The 15,121-nt window shown below is 51.2% G+C and overlaps 1 protein-coding gene across 4 annotated transcripts in view; it reads left to right on the forward strand.

The window, feature by feature from the left end:
- Positions 1 to 14,057, forward strand: part of PPFIA1 (PTPRF interacting protein alpha 1) — a 71,954-nt gene extending 57,897 nt beyond the window's left edge. For 2 of the 4 annotated variants that reach the window (XM_045066326.1, XM_045066315.1), the window contains 8 exons: positions 338 to 364; positions 4,926 to 5,101; positions 5,182 to 5,279; positions 7,269 to 7,444; positions 8,082 to 8,150; positions 9,166 to 9,328; positions 11,433 to 11,503; positions 12,722 to 14,057. In XM_045066326.1, coding sequence (XP_044922261.1) covers positions 338 to 364; positions 4,926 to 5,101; positions 5,182 to 5,279; positions 7,269 to 7,444; positions 8,082 to 8,150; positions 9,166 to 9,328; positions 11,433 to 11,491 — 768 coding nt within the window. In that variant the 3' untranslated portion in view covers positions 11,492 to 11,503; positions 12,722 to 14,057. The remainder of the gene's footprint in view (positions 1 to 337; positions 365 to 4,925; positions 5,102 to 5,181; positions 5,280 to 7,268; positions 7,445 to 8,081; positions 8,151 to 9,165; positions 9,329 to 11,432; positions 11,504 to 12,721) is intronic. The other 2 variants (XM_045066317.1, XM_045066321.1) reach the window with 2 other exon arrangements.
- The last annotated feature ends 1,064 nt before the right edge of the window (positions 14,058 to 15,121 follow it).

Below are 15,121 nucleotides of genomic sequence, written 5' to 3' on the forward strand. Positions count from 1 at the left end.
TTTTAGATTTTTTTTCAGGAACGTAAAATTAGTAGACTCGCCCTCTTTAGATGTGATTCCCGTCTCCTTTAAGGAGAGACCTCAGTTTGGCGCTCGGTCTTCGTGTTCTGGCCCTAGTTTTCTCCTTATATGGAGGTGCTTGCAGTGGGAAATTGGCTCTTTGCATGAGAAATTGGAATTGTTGGTTTTGCATGAGTTTTGCATGATGCTTTGATCTTTTTTTTAACTTTCTCTCACGTCACTCCGCACCTTCCCTACAGCGTCGATGTGCCTGCATCGCTAAGCTCACCAATACTAATAGTTCTGTTCTTTTGCATTCCTAACCTCGTAACACCAGGAGGATGAGGAGGGAAGCTGGGCTCAGGTTGGAGACTCTCTATAATATCCTCTTCACTATATGTACCGCAGCAAAAGAGCTGGAGTGTGAAAGCTTGTAATTGACTTTTCTTGACATTTTTAACATCTTAATTTGTGCGGAATATTGTTGCTGACTTAGAAGCGTTAGTCAGAGTGAAGCATAGGTTTAAAGAGTACGTCTCATGGACAAATTTGAACCTTTCCCGTGTGGCACCATGGTGGTTCACTCTGTAACCTAGATGACTCCGTTGAGCACGCGGCTCACGGACGGGGTGCCGCGGCTTCGGCGGCCCCTGGGATGCGTTCCCAGCATGAGACTTGGCACGGGGACCATCCCCGCCTGTCTGTGTCTCAGGGTGCTGGTCTGGGCTGTCCTGCTGCTGTGCTGGTCAAGAGGCTGTCTCACTCATGGGATTCTCAGAAATCAAGCCTCTCCCTGCAAAACATGCATTCGGATTTTCAGCTTTCTGGTTCTTCGGCTCACATAAATCTCGCGACTGTCCGGCAGCCCTGATCTGAGACAGCTTGAGTAAAAGCAGTGGATCCCTGCCTGGGATTCTAGCACTGTGGCTGCCCGACTGGCTGTTCCATCGTAGGGCCACGTGGGAGGCTGCGAGGGTGTGGCCGGGCGGTTCTTCCCAGGGCTCTTACTAATGGCGTCATGTTCGAGGATCTCAAAAGGATACTGGTATATCTGAGAAAAATTGAACTAATCCTAAATCTGAATTTTCCTCATTTTCAGTTGGTGGTTGAAACATCTGTTTTCCTCTAGCTGTGCTCCTAAAATCAAGCCGATGTTACTTTTTTAAAAAGCAGAAGAGGAGAGTGGCTAGCGTACTCTGTGCGCTCCCTCTCCAGCCGCTTGAGTCGGGCGCTCTGGGCCGCTACCCCATGAGTATCTTCGTTAATCATTTAGCCCGCTCAAACGTCCCTTCACGGGGCCAGCAGTGACCATGAGTGAATTAAAAAGGGTGCATTTCGTAATTGCTTAAACGTCAGTGTTTTTCGTTAGAAGGACTTTGACAGCACCTCGGTATGCGATTCTCTGTACTGGGGCGTGACTTGTGAGTTAAACCAGCTGAACGTTTGCTCTTTGCAGTGGAAACATAAGCAAGGATGGGCCATGCCAGTGACGCCAGAATTAGGCAGCGTCAGTCTTCAGCATAACCCAGGACGGTTTCCGCTCCGTCCCTCGTCCAAATGGGAGGAGGACCAAGAGGCGTCCTGGGTGCACCTGCCACCTGCCGCCAAGGGCAGAAGTCGCACAGCGCGCCCTCCGCATGCTGGTAATAGTCACCAGCTCCGACGCCCAGGGGCAGTTTGAGATGCCCTTGGCACCCAGGGCAGGAAAATACCCAAGGTGTGGTCAAGTCGTCGACGCCTTCACTTAGCAGGTGGCATCAGTGTGCTGTCTGTGCGAAACTGAGCTGCTTGCTGGGGACAGCTGCATCGCCCCTCACGTTTCACAGAGGTTACAAAGCTGAACCGTATTTGTGGTCATGTCAGGGCTGGGAAACACAAAGCCTGTGCCGGGACAGTCTCTTGAGTCCAGGTGGTCCCTGACCACGAGAGAGATTCCTGTCACCTGCTTCTTCAGCACACGTGACGGCAACCCGGGAGGTGTGGGTCGCCCTGGCTTTGAGCCTGGTTCCCCCGGGAGCTCATGTCATTGAGCACTGAAGAAGTGGAGCTAGAGGAATGGGGAACGACATTAAGGAGGCTCTGCTCCCGTGGATTGTCTGTTTAGAAATTTCTCTGCATTTTGTGTCCAATTAGGAATACGTAAACAGAGGCGAGAAAGCAGTGAGGAGTATTCACACTCTAAAACTCGGGTCTGAAAACGCATGACACTGTGACAACTTTCCAAAAATGTTTACTGGTTTTCTCGCTCATGGTTATTTAGACAGTAGTGAAACGGGTTTTTTCCTACTGAATTTGAGAATTCCTGTTGTAATTTGACTAGTTTCTTTTAGCTTGTTTGGTGTAAATAATAGATTAGAGGCTGTATTTTCAAGCCGGGACACCGTGGTAGTTGAGAGTTACCATTTCCAAGGATTCTGTAAGGCACTACAGAATTCTGATGGTCACTTAGTCTTCTAGGACTGAAGAACACCCAGTACCTTTGTCTGATGTGGATTCGGATACTTACGATGTATCAGTTTCTTTTTCATGGCACAAATCTTGCACATAAGCCTGTTAGATTTATTCCAAAGGATTTCGTGAGTTTTGATCACATTTTTTAAATCTCCATTTCTAGCTCCTTTCTAGTATTTAGAAATACAGTTCACTTTCATATATTGACCATGTATCCTGCAACTTGGCTAAACTCACTTTAGTTCAGATAGCTGCTCTGTATTTTTTTTTTTTAAGATTTTGTTTATTTATCTGACAGAGAGAGATCACAGGTAGGCAGAGAGGCAGGCAGAGAGGGAGGAGGAAGCGGGCTCCCCGCTGAGCAGAGAGCCCTATGCAGGGTTCGATCCCAGGACCCTGAGATCATGACCCAAGATGAAGGCAGAGGCTTAACCCCTTGCGCCACCCAGGTGCCCCTGCTCTGTATTTTTCTAATACTGCTCATCAAGTCATCTGCAAATAAAGACAGTTTTATTTCTTTTCCAACCCATATGCTTCTGATTTCTCTTTCTTGCCTTATCACAGTGGCTGAGAGTTCTAGTACAGTGTTGAGTGAAAGTGGTGGGAGTAGACCTCCTTAACTTTGTTCCTGAATGTAGGGAAGATGCATTCAGTCTTTTACCACTGAGTATACTGACAGCTCTGTATTTTTTTAGAAGCCTTTGTCAAGTTGAGGCAGTTGTCGTCCAAACCTGGGTTGCAGAGGTTTCCGTGAATGAGTGATGATTTGATCACGTACCTTTCTCACATTTCTGTGGTTCTTCATGTTAGTCCTTTGATACAGTGAATTTCTCTGATTTTTTCAAATATTGGTCCAACTTATGTTCCTGGGATAAACCCCACTTGTCATGATATCTTATTCTTTTCATTTATTACTGATTTGTTTTGCTAACATTTTGTTAACAAACATTTGCATCTGTGTCTGTGCGGGATATTTTTTGGTCTGTAGTTTTCTTGTAGTGTGTCTGGTGTATTTTAGTGTCAGGATAATGCCGCTCTTGTAGAATGAGTTAGATATTTCTTCTTCACATTTTTGTAATAGTTTGTGTGGAATTGGTAGTTTTTTCATAAATGTTTGGTAGAGTTCACCAGTGAAGGCATTTAGAGTAGGGATCGAGCGTATGGGCATAGTATGTGCATGTGCGTGCGTGCGCGTGTGTGTTTGTGTGTGGTCTATAGCTACAAGTTCAATTCAGGTACGGGTCACCTGTTTCTTACTGAGTGGCTCTCATAGATATGTCTTTCATGAAATTTGCCTCTTTTATCCAGGTTTCTTACAGCTGTCCACAGTTTTCCCATATTATCATTTCAGTGTCTGTAGGGTCTATACTGATGCCCCCTCTTTCATTCTTGATGTTGGTGATTTATATCTTTCTTCTCAATACACTCAGTGATGTTTATGAAGATCCAGGTTTTACCTTCTTCATTTTATATACACCCAGTGTGGGGCTTGAACTTACAACCCCGACATCAAGTCGCACACTCCACTGACCAAGGCCAACCAGGTGTTCCTTGCACGTTCACTTTCATTTAGTTCAAAATATTTTCCCGTTTCCCTTGTGATTTCTTCTTTTGACACATGGGTTATTTGGAAGTATGCTAGTTCCAAATATTTGGGACTTTTCTAGATGTCTTTTTATTATGGATTTCTAATGTAATTCACTTGCGGTCAGAGGAAATATACTTGTTATGATTTCAGTCTCTCCGAACACGTGGAGATTGTTCTGTGTCGGAGAATGTTCTGTGTGTGCTGCTTTTGGGTGGAACGGCCTCTCATGTTGGTTGGATTGGGTGACACTGCTGCTTCCAGGCTTCTCTGTCCGCATGAGCCAGTCCTTTGACTCGGGGTCTTACTTACCAAATTAGGCGGCGAGGTGAGGGGGTGTCTCCTGACTCTCTCTCCTCTCAGCCTTACCATGTTCCTCTCTCCTTTCCATCTGTGTTTTAATTCAAATCTGTGGTTTTAAAAGTTGATTTTGAAATTAACCTATTTTATTAAAGAAATACAGAAAGCAAAGTGTTAAAAATAAAATGAAAGCCAGCCAGAGATTTTTACTGAGTAGACTTGGATTGATCCTTCAAACTTGTTCATGAGCCGTGATCGTTCTTTGTCGTTGTATCATTATACATGAAGACGAGCTCAGAGAGACAGCATGCAATAGTCACCATTTTATTGTACTTTGGTAAATATGTTAAATTCATTAGCACAAGTCATAGAATTTTCAGGGTACAATTTCTTTTGTACAAAATGTTACTAACAATTTAAGAGTAAATAGGAGATCAAGTTATTCTGAAATTATAAAAAAAATGTTATCAGTTTAGCCTTTGAGAACCTGTAACAGATTGAAAATCCAATTTAAAGATTATTTGAATGACCCTTATGACCTCTTCTGGGGCTTTTCTTCTGAACTGATGTGCTTAATTATTGCAACCAGACCCTGGCCTACGGGGACATGAACCACGAGTGGATAGGCAATGAGTGGCTGCCCAGCCTGGGCCTGGCGCAGTACCGGAGCTACTTCATGGAGTGCCTGGTGGACGCGCGCATGCTGGACCACCTGACCAAGAAGGACCTGCGGGGGCAGCTGAAGATGGTGGACAGCCTCCACAGGTGCGCCCGCGGGGAGTCCTGCCCGTTAGCTCCGGGAGCTCACGCCGCTGCCATGGCTAACTTTTTTTTCCCCCCAATAGAAACAGTTTCCAGTGTGGAATCATGTGCCTGCGGAGATTAAATTATGACCGAAAAGAACTGGAGAAGAAAAGAGAAGAAAGCCAGAATGAAATAAAAGGCAAGTGTATCGTGTGTCGTGGATGTGGGTAACTGCTGCTTCCCGCGGTGCTAACAGCTGGTGACTGCCTATTGAAAAACAAAAACAGGAAGAAAAAAAAAAGAAAAAGAAGTTAAAAAATTACAAGGGGCACCGAGCAGGCTCCGTCAGCGGAGTGTGCGACTCTTGATCTCGGGGTTGTGAGTTCAAGTCCCACGATGGATGTGGAGATTACTCAAAAACAAAACTTTAAAAAGAGACTGAAAATAAATAAAATAAGCAATTAAAAAAAGTAAGGAAAGGCTCTAAGTGGAGAAGGCTTGTCCGGCATCATGACAGAGAAAGGAGGGGTGACTGGGCACCTCTAAGACCCTCCTCTGTGCCTGTTGCCTTGTGCTCACATCGGTCTGTAAGGTCGGGGTCTCAAGGTGAGCATTTTTCCTGTGACCTCAGACCTCTCCCGTTGTGAGGACACATGTCCTCCTTCGTCCAGAAAGGCTGCAACGTGAGGCCAGATAGCAACCGAGCAGAGGCAGACGGGCGGGTGCTGCGCGCTGCTTGGTGCAAGCGTGACGAACACCGCTGTCTAGCCAGGGCCTGAGGGGCGCGGAAGAGAACAACTGCGTGGCTCTGCTCCATTCGCTGAGGGAGCAGCATGGAGTTACTGTGGTAGTCAGGCCCTAAAGACGGGATGGAGAGCCTCTTCTTGGAGCCAGCCGTGGGCAGAGGCATTTTGGGTAGAAAATAGGCCGAGGGGTGTTCCGGGGCCAAGGATGCTCGGCTGGGAGGCGGCAGGTGCTCCCCTCTGCTGGGAAGCTTACCCACCCAGGGCACCTCTAGTTGTTTGCTTGGAAATAAGGTGGCAACGGTTAAGCTCCCAAGTAAAGGCTCCCCCAATTTTCAGTATAAAGGAATCACTAAGAATGGTCATAGCAGGTGAGCCGTGTTGACCAGCTCTAAGCGCGGAGCTTGATCTATGTCATCCTTTCTACCACAGTCCCCGTAAGTGCGGTTTTCGCCCCATGTCTTTAGTAAGACAGAAATTAAAGACGATGATATGGTTGGGGAGGTGGCCCATTGGAAGGCTAGTCTAGCCATGATTGAGCTACTGTGACTCACAGGAAAAACCTTTAGCTAACATTTGCAGTCTGTCTCCTAAACACATGCAATACAATGCATTTAACATATAAATACAGTTATGATCTCTAAATATCTTACCAGCTGTGCCTGTGTGTGTGTATCTGTCCTTTTACCTAGAAAAGGAGGTGGGAGATGAGAGATGTGGATCTGTTTCATGTGTTTTGTATTTCCGTCTTAAATCTTTTCACAGTTGATGGAAGCGGTCTTTGAAAGGAACTGGTGATCTTCTGGGTGTATTTTTTTACAGGGTGGCTATTTTTAGATCTCTGCTAGAGCAAAAATGATAGTTTATTACTTTGCATAAATATAAGATCTTCCCCCACAGTTTCTAATATGCTGGAGAATATCTTCCAGGTTCTCTGTTTTTAAAATGCAACAATTAAAAAGCCTTTGAGATTATGAGGGGTTTGTGTCGAATTCACAAGCTGCCCAGCCACAGTGCCCGCGGCCCACGCCTCTGATGGGAGGACAGTATTTCAGAAGATCCGGGGTCTGTAGGGCAAGCTCGTGCCTACCTAGTGGGTGTTCGGATTCTTGTGTCCTTTTGGTTTCTGAAGCCTGGGCCCCTGTCGCTTTTTATTCCCTAGAAACTTGGTGTGTGTATTAAGTTCCTTGCCCCCAGGTCGAGTCAGAGTGAGTTTCAGTAGGACGGTCTCCACTGGACAAGCCACAGGCCAGGACAGCAGCGCGCGAGCGCGGCAGAAGCCCTCCATGCGCCCACCTGGCCGTGCCCCAGGCCCCTGCGGCTCACGTCTTGTGTCAGGCGCTGGAGGCTTGGGGCCTGCGGGGGCGTCTCGATCCCATGTTGCGGGGCAGACGCGGGAAAGAACTTCCTGCGGCGCCTGGAGCCTTGCTTGCACTTGTCTGCAGATGTGCTGGTTTGGAGCAACGATCGCGTGATTCGCTGGATCCTGTCGATCGGCCTCAAAGAATACGCCAACAATCTCCTCGAGAGCGGCGTCCACGGTGCGCTGATGGCCTTGGACGAGACCTTCGACGCCAACGCCCTGGCGCTCCTGCTGCAGATCCCAACTCAGAACACGCAGGTGACACGGCCGTGCCCGCACCCTGCCCTCCAGCCACCGCTGGGCTCCACCGGCCAGCCCTTCCTCTCCCCCTGCCTTGTCCGCCACGTGCTGGCTCGGAGCGCACAGTGCTCCCCAGCTGCTCCTCGCGTCCTCTTGCCCTTCCCGGGCCTGGGACACGCAGGAGTCCTGGAGTAGATGGTGTCCGGGAGACCCGCATCCACACCGGCTACTTGTAGAGTGGCCGAGGAGAGGGACACTGTCCCTCGAGTGCCGCCGGACGGAGGTCTCGGGAACTTTCTCATGTCCCTGTGTCCTCCGTTTTGACCCATGGGCTCACTGGAGAATCAGGAATGTTTCTGTTTGTCTGCAGAATGTCGTACTTGCCCAGTCCCTCCGCCTCCCCGCCAGCAGCAGCACGCACGGCACACTTGTTGCCCGGTGTCCCAGGAGCCCACGGATGCCCACCTCCCAGGGCCCGTAAATGACTCCCCGTTAAAACCGCTGACTTAAAGTACACTGCGTGGTTCCAGGCTTTCAGCCCTTGAGTTGTTGTTGGTTTTTTAAAAATTCTCCATTTAAAAGTAGCCGTGGTACCCGGGCATCCTCCAGATGAGGCTGATGGGAGTTTGGGGGCGCTGTTCTGTTATGATTTCAGGCTCGCGCTGTCTTGGAGAGAGAGTTTAACAACCTTCTGGTCATGGGGACTGACAGAAGGTTCGATGAAGTAAGTTTTCAGCCTCGTGATTTTTAAATTTGCATTAAATGTGAACTTCATATGTGGGGGGGCCCTTTTGGCTCAGCTCGGTCGTGCGCCAGCCTCTTGATCTCAGGGTTGTGGGATTGAGCCCCACACTGGATACAGAAATAACCTAAAAGTAAAATCTGTAAATATAAAGAAACCAACATAAATTTGCATATTTGTAGCAGCCAGGTAGTCTGGGTGACTCTTCCAAATGTGGAGATAGTTTTACTTTAAGAGTTAAGCTTTGCTTTTAATTTATTAACAAATGAGCTAATACAAAAGCAGTATTTTCACTAAGATGGGGAGGTTTTTTTTATATTTTTGCTATTTAACTTTTGATACCCTTCAGAAATGTTTTTCACACCAGAAAGCATTGGTTGAAAAAAAAAAAAAAAAAGAAAGCATTGGTTGCAGTCTAGGAAGAGAGTCTGAGCTGTTGTTTTGGGACAGCTGGATACCTCACCCCACCAGGGCCCCTTGCGCTCTGGTGGAAGGTTTCAGAAGTTGATTTGGAAACACAGGACACGTTCCTGTTTCATCGTACGAGCCCGTGACTCATGTGCTCCCACACCACGACATGTTATGTCCTCATAGCTCACACTCCGTGCGAGCACTTGAGTGTGGCGGGAACAGAACACCTGACCCGCTGGCCTGTCCCAGCCTGAAGACTGTTTTGAAGACGATAACATAGTATCTTACTGAGCTAGAAGGTGATCTTTGCTGGAGAAGGAGCGACACGCGGCAGATAGTCACACCCCCAGGAAGCCCAGGACTTCATTTGTGCCCAGCTGGGGTCCCAGCATGAGGGTGGCCCTGCTCCCTTTTGCTCCCAGAAGTTCCCAGTCCGGGCATGAAGTCCAAAGGTTATCAAGAATGGGGTTAGATACACGTGAACAAAATTGCGGTGACAAGGACATTTTAAAGGGATGGTGACTTTACTGTGTATTTTGTCCTTTATTTTAAAAGCAGTCATGCTTTCTGCCCTTTAATTTACCAGGATGACGATAAAAGCTTTAGGAGGGCACCTTCCTGGAGGAAAAAGTTTAGACCAAAAGACGTTCGTGGCTTAGCTGCTGGGTCAGCAGAGACTCTCCCCGCAAACTTCCGGGTCACTTCTCTGTCCTCGCCCTCTGTGCAGCCAAAGAAGATGCAGCTGGACGGTACGTGACGCCCCACGCTCCCCTGGCCACGGCCGGCAGCACGAGCCGCGCTCTGGAGGGGGCACGAACAGCGGTCCCGGCTGGGAGTGTGGGGGCGTGTGGCTGCGGTTGCGTGCACGCTCAGGGAAGGCTTTCTGGAAAGTGCTTTCCTCAGAGCTGTATGTGGGCCGTGAGAGCAGAACTCGCAGCCTTCTGCACAGGCAGAGCACGTGCTCTAAGACTGACCCTCACGGCTGTGTAGAAAGTTCAGACACAGGCACGTTTTCCGATCACACCTGGTCGAACAGTAGCACATTCTCCCGACTGAGGAAGCTGAGCGGTACGCGTGCAGAGACGTGTCCGTGCGGCCCGGGGAGCTCTGTCCTGCGCGGGAGGAGCGACTAGTCCGTTGTCATCAGCGTGGTCTCCACCTCCGTCCCTGCTCGCACTTGTCCGGGCCGTGACATGTTGTAAGAGGGGGTGGCGCAGGGAGCGGGGACCTCGGGAGGTCTCACAGAGTACGGCTGGTCCTGTCGGTGTCCTATCAGGATGGTCCCCGGACCGTCCCTCTGCTAGTGAGGACGTGGCTGTGGCCTGCAGAGGGACGGCTCCACTCTGACCCTGTCCCACTCAGTGACAAGAGGGAGGCCCAGACTCCCGGCCTGGGCTGGAATCGGGCTCTGCCCCGTGCGAGGTGCATGACCTTGAGCCCTGTGCCTCAGTGTCCCCATCTGCAGAGTGGTGGTTGCACTAGCGTCTTCCTCACTGATGGCTTGTGGCAGCGAGTCCTTCATGGGAAGCGGTTGGCGAGTGTCCTGCGTGCCCCGACCCGTCGGCCCGTGTGACACTTGGTGGGCGGGCTAGGCAACTGCAGGGAAGGGCGCAGGTGTAGATGCACAGCGCGGTGTTCGGGTTCCCCGGCCCCTCGCTCTGCCTGTGCCGAGGGCTGTGAGTGCTGCTCCCGCTGCCCACGTGCAGCCCCGAGCAAAGCCGTTTCCAGAAAGCCTTTGCTGAGCTTTGAGTGAGGGAGGCTTCCCGGGCGGTGTTTTCATTTAAAACACTGCATGTCTTCGCCAGACTTCAGCAACATGCTTAACGGGGAGAAAACCCAGCCTTTTGAAGAAAATAGCATTTTTCTTCAAGAAGCCTGTAGATGATTTCTCTAGGTTTTAGTGGTTACTTGGCCTTCGGCTTCTGGGGCAGTCGGCCTGCTCCCCTGCTTTCCTCACAGCTTCACTTCACAAATCGCATCCGACTTGTTAGAAACGTTGGCGACGTTTGGATCGCAGCTTGGGTGAACGAAACATGAGCCTCGAGAAAGGCGCAGGGAGCACAGCCCCGGGAGGGGACCCTTGCCCGCATAGCCCGGAGGCGTAACTCGGGACCCGTGGGCGTCCTGGCTTCTGAAACGTGGGGTGCGTGGGGCCCGGGGCCCCAGCTCCCTGCACGTGCTTCCTGGCCCCAGGGCGGACGTCAGTAACAGGGCTCCTGGGCCGCCTGTGGGAGACGGGGCTGGGGCTGGGGACTGCCCGCGGCCCGCAGCCGAGCCACACGGGGGCTCTTCATAGCACAGAGCACCTGGAGGCACGCCCGCCGCTGCTGCGGGAAGGGGCGCTGGGCTTGGGTTTCCTGAGCGCAGTCCCGCACCTGCTGCCGGGAGGGCAGGGCCGTCCTTCTCGGACAGATGGCCAGAGCGGGCCTCGGGACGGGCCCTGGGCGCCCGCAGCGGCCTGGGAACCTCAGCTTACTGCCGGGCTCTTTGCCTCCCACTCTCCCTGGACGGATGGATACTTAGGGCTGAAAGAGAAGTCTATAAATCGGGAGGCTTTAAGAGAGACGAAGTCACCGTGTTCGTGATTGTTACTAATGCAGATGAGTGTGGCAGAATTGCTCTCCTGTCCCCTGCTGCCCCGGGGGGCCCTGGACTGCTCAGGGGGTGGGGGGACAAGGTCACTTGGTGACTCAGTTCCCCTCCTCCGGCTCCTCCAGTCCCGCTCGGAGGTCCCCTGGGAGCACCTCCGTAGGCGCTGCTATGGGTGTGAATGTGCGTGTGCGTGCGTGTGTGCCGCTCTGAGACTAACCGCATGCTGTGTTTGCACGCCTCCCCTCGTGGCCGTCGGAGCAGGCGGCGTGTCAGGACCGCAGAGGCTGGATTCCGCCACGGTCAGGACTTACTCCTGCTGACGCCTCCTGCGGGTGAGTAGCCGGGAGAGGCGGCCCCAGGAGCTCAGGGCCCCACGCAGGAGTGTGCGCACGAGCCCCTGTGCCCACCGTGCGTGCCGCACACACTGGCCTGGCCGCCGTGTCCTCGGTCCGTGAGCGGCACAGGGTGTCGTGCTTCTGTCCTTGCTGGCTCTGGTGTCAGCTCCTGTCTTCCCCGGGGGTGCGGGGCGGGGAGAGGCAGGACAGCACAGGAGAGGGAACCCGACCCTTGGCGGGCTGTCCCCAGCAGGTCTCTGGCGCCCGGGTGGCTGCCTGCACCTGCCGTCACCCCCCAGGCCGCTGCCCCCAGCCCCCTGGAGACCCATGGTCCTGAGTGAAATAGGCCCCAAGTTTGAAGCTTCGTGAGGCAGCCCCACCGTGCGGCGCTGAGAGCCTCTCCACTGAGAGACTGGGGTTTGCTTTAAAGACCAGTTTGAGAGAGCACAGGGAGCGCGTGCGCACACGCGTGTGAGCGGTGGGGGAGGGGCCGCGTGCACGAGCCTCTCCCGGCCTTGGCGCTGCCTGTGGAGCCTGATGCGGAGCTCGATCTCACGACCCTGGGGGCCCGATCTGAGCCCAAACCAGGAGTCAGACGCCTCACTGACTGAGCCCCCCGGGTGCCCTAAGAGGCTGGTCTAAAAACACCACAAAGAAACAAAAAGCCAAGTGCGTTGCCCTGAGAGGGGCTGAGTTTGTGGATTGAGATTTCCAGTGCAGGCCCAGGAGCCCGGCCTCCTGCCCCTGCTCTGGGGGCCCTGGGTGGGGGGTGGCTTTGTTTGCTCTTACTTGGGTTTCCTCCCTCAGCCCGGAGGTGTGGTTGCTGGGGGCTCCCTGCTGGCTCAGTCTGAGGGGCGTGCGGCTCTGGGTCTCAGGCTCGGGTTAGAGCCCCATGTTGGATGTAGAGCTACTTAAAAATAAAACCTTTTCAAAATTCTGTTTTTTCATCCTTTTTTAAAATTGGTAACTTTTAGACATAGGCAAAAATGAATTCTCATTGACAAGCAAAAAGCTCGATGTTTTCTCGAACTTCTCAGAGGGGCTGAAGCTCCGGTTGCAGGAGGGAGGCGCGCTGGGACCTGCCCGGCCTGGAAGCCGCTGCTCACGCGGCTTGTCTTAAGGCTGATTCTTTCCCTGAAACAAATAACACGTTACACGTTAATAATAATAATGATTAAAAGGCTAATAATTCTTTTGTCTGTTTTTATTTTCCAGTTTACCCGCACTACTTCTACAGATGATTATGCAGCATTTTGAATCCAACAAAGACTACATTTTAAAGTTCAATGGAATCTTTAATCTGTTAATACTTGTTATATTGACCCGTGAAATATTTTATTACAGAGTTTTTAATTAGCAAAAAATTCATGAATACCATAGAGAAAATATTTTAGAATTTAATGTTTCTTATATTTATGTAAACTTATGACTTCATTTACATAGTTACTGACTTTTTCATGTATATCCAGGCTATAAATATCCTTTCAAATCAATTCATGTTCTTTTATCTAATTTTAGTCGTTCAGATGAATGTACTGTAATGCTTGTATGTATAAATCCCAAGAACCAATCTAGGGCTTTTGTAAATTGTGCATTTATTGTAATTACCATTGCTTTGTTATTAATAAACCCTGACAGAGAGGATTTTTCCACGCTCGTAAAGTCATCATGACACAACGTGTGCTGTCAAACGGAACCCAGATCCACAACAATCATTTTGAAAGAAGCAGACTCGATTTCAAGCAACTGTTATATTTTAATGACTGACCTTAAGTCTACTTTTTCTAGCAAGAAATGCTTTATTCCACAGCCTGAACAGATTTAAACTATCTGGTGTTAAGTATCAGCTTCGGAAAATTTGGACTGGAAAGATTATTGGAACACTATGGGAATCTCTTAGGACCCCTGGACTCTATAGCCTCGCCCCCCGGGGGGGCTCGGGGCAAGCTGAGGATCCTGAGGGCCTGGGGGGGGTCCTGGGTGCCCTCCTGGTGCGGAGCTCGCTGGCGAGGACTCTCAGAGGACCAGTCCGGAAGCACTGCCCCCCCCCCCCAGCTGGGTGCCCGCAGGGGAGGAGGGCGCCATCCTGGAAATAATGTTGTGCAACTCTAACAAGGCCTTACTGTTCTTATGTAAATCATCTTTTTACATTTGTTTGTAAACATGTTTAAAGAATGGACCTAGTCCTACATTTTTAGACTTTGATGAGATAGCCCTTTTGGATTGTATAAGGAGCAAATGTAACTCTTCTTTCTCCTGGGCATATTAAAAAGCCAGCAAGAAATGTGTCCGACCACGGTGCGTTATTTATTATGCCGCTGATAGCGCTGGAAACGGCATGTCTTTCTACATTTGGTTTCTGCTTTTCATTTACTCGTACAATTCACTGTTACCGCTATGTTTTTCTATTAATCTTTTGTGAAACTTCCTGACTATGTAACAAAGTCTGTACAGTCTACTTTGAGCTATTTTTATCACAGTATTATTTATTGCTGTCTTTCAATACAGTACTGAAGCGTTTTCCACTGCCAATAAAGAATACTGACAACCAGCTGCCGGGCGTCGCCAACTCACTGTGCGCGTCCCCTGTGGGCCCGCGGTGGTGCGGGGGCGGGGGGGGGGGTCTAGTGTGCACAGCAGCTCGGAGACCCAAACAGCCCAAGGGTGCATGTGCAGGCCCCGGGTGTCACCCAGAGGGGGACCCGGTGTTTGTGCCCTGGGTCCCGGAGGCACAGAGACTCACATCTCCCTGGCCCCCTCCAGGGCCCCAACGAGGCCGGGGAGCGTGTACTTGTGCAAGTGTGCGTCCTCACCACTGCTTTCCCACTGCTTTCTCACCTCCCGGCGGTCGTCTGCCTGGGCTTTCCTCTCCCGCTGCTGTCCTCGTGTGACCAGAGACCGTACCCAGGGCTGCGTCCTTATACTTCTCGTGGCCCCTGGGAACCCGCGTGGTGCAGGGCAGAGGGGAGGGGGCGGTTAGGGCTAGCCAACTCCGATGGTTCCCCCTCCCTATGCCGGAGACTGGATCCCCACTGGGGTGGGGATAATAATGACATTTTTCGGGGCACCTGGGTGGCTCCATGGGTTAAAGCCCCTGCCTTCGGCTCAGGTCGTCATCTCAGGGTTCTGAGATTGAGTCCCGCATTGGGCTCTGCTCAGTGAGGCGCCTGCTTCCCTCTCTCTCTGCCTGCCTCTCTGCCTACCTGTGATCTCTCTCTGTCAGATAAATAAATGAAATCTTTAAAAAAAAAAAAAAAAGATTTCCCTTGCCAATTCCATTTATGCCGAAAAAGCAAACGTCCGCTGAGAAAGAGACAGAGCCGTAAGCAGGTGTCTGGGACGTTCCGCGGCTCTGAGAAGGCCCGCTGGCTGCCCGTCGGGGGTCTCCCCTTCCCACATGGATGTCCCAGGGCTCCTCCGTCATCCCGTAGCCCCACATGCTCCCACGGAGCTCCTCCCGCCGCTGCCCTCCCCGCGGCTGGGCCCAAGCCGCCCTCCCTGTTTTGCATCGTGTGTTCTGAAGCACCGTGGGGTTGGGTTCTAGTCCTCACAGCGTGCTAACTCTGGCCTGTGTGCAGCTGGACGGGGCTCTCGTACCTTCTGCCTCCCGTTAGA

The sequence above is a fragment of the Mustela putorius genome, unplaced genomic scaffold (genome assembly GCF_011764305.1).
Source record: "Mustela putorius furo isolate JIRA1106 unplaced genomic scaffold, ASM1176430v1.1 tig00000127_pilon_pilon_pilon, whole genome shotgun sequence".
In the NCBI taxonomy this organism is placed as follows: Eukaryota; Metazoa; Chordata; class Mammalia; order Carnivora; family Mustelidae; genus Mustela; species Mustela putorius.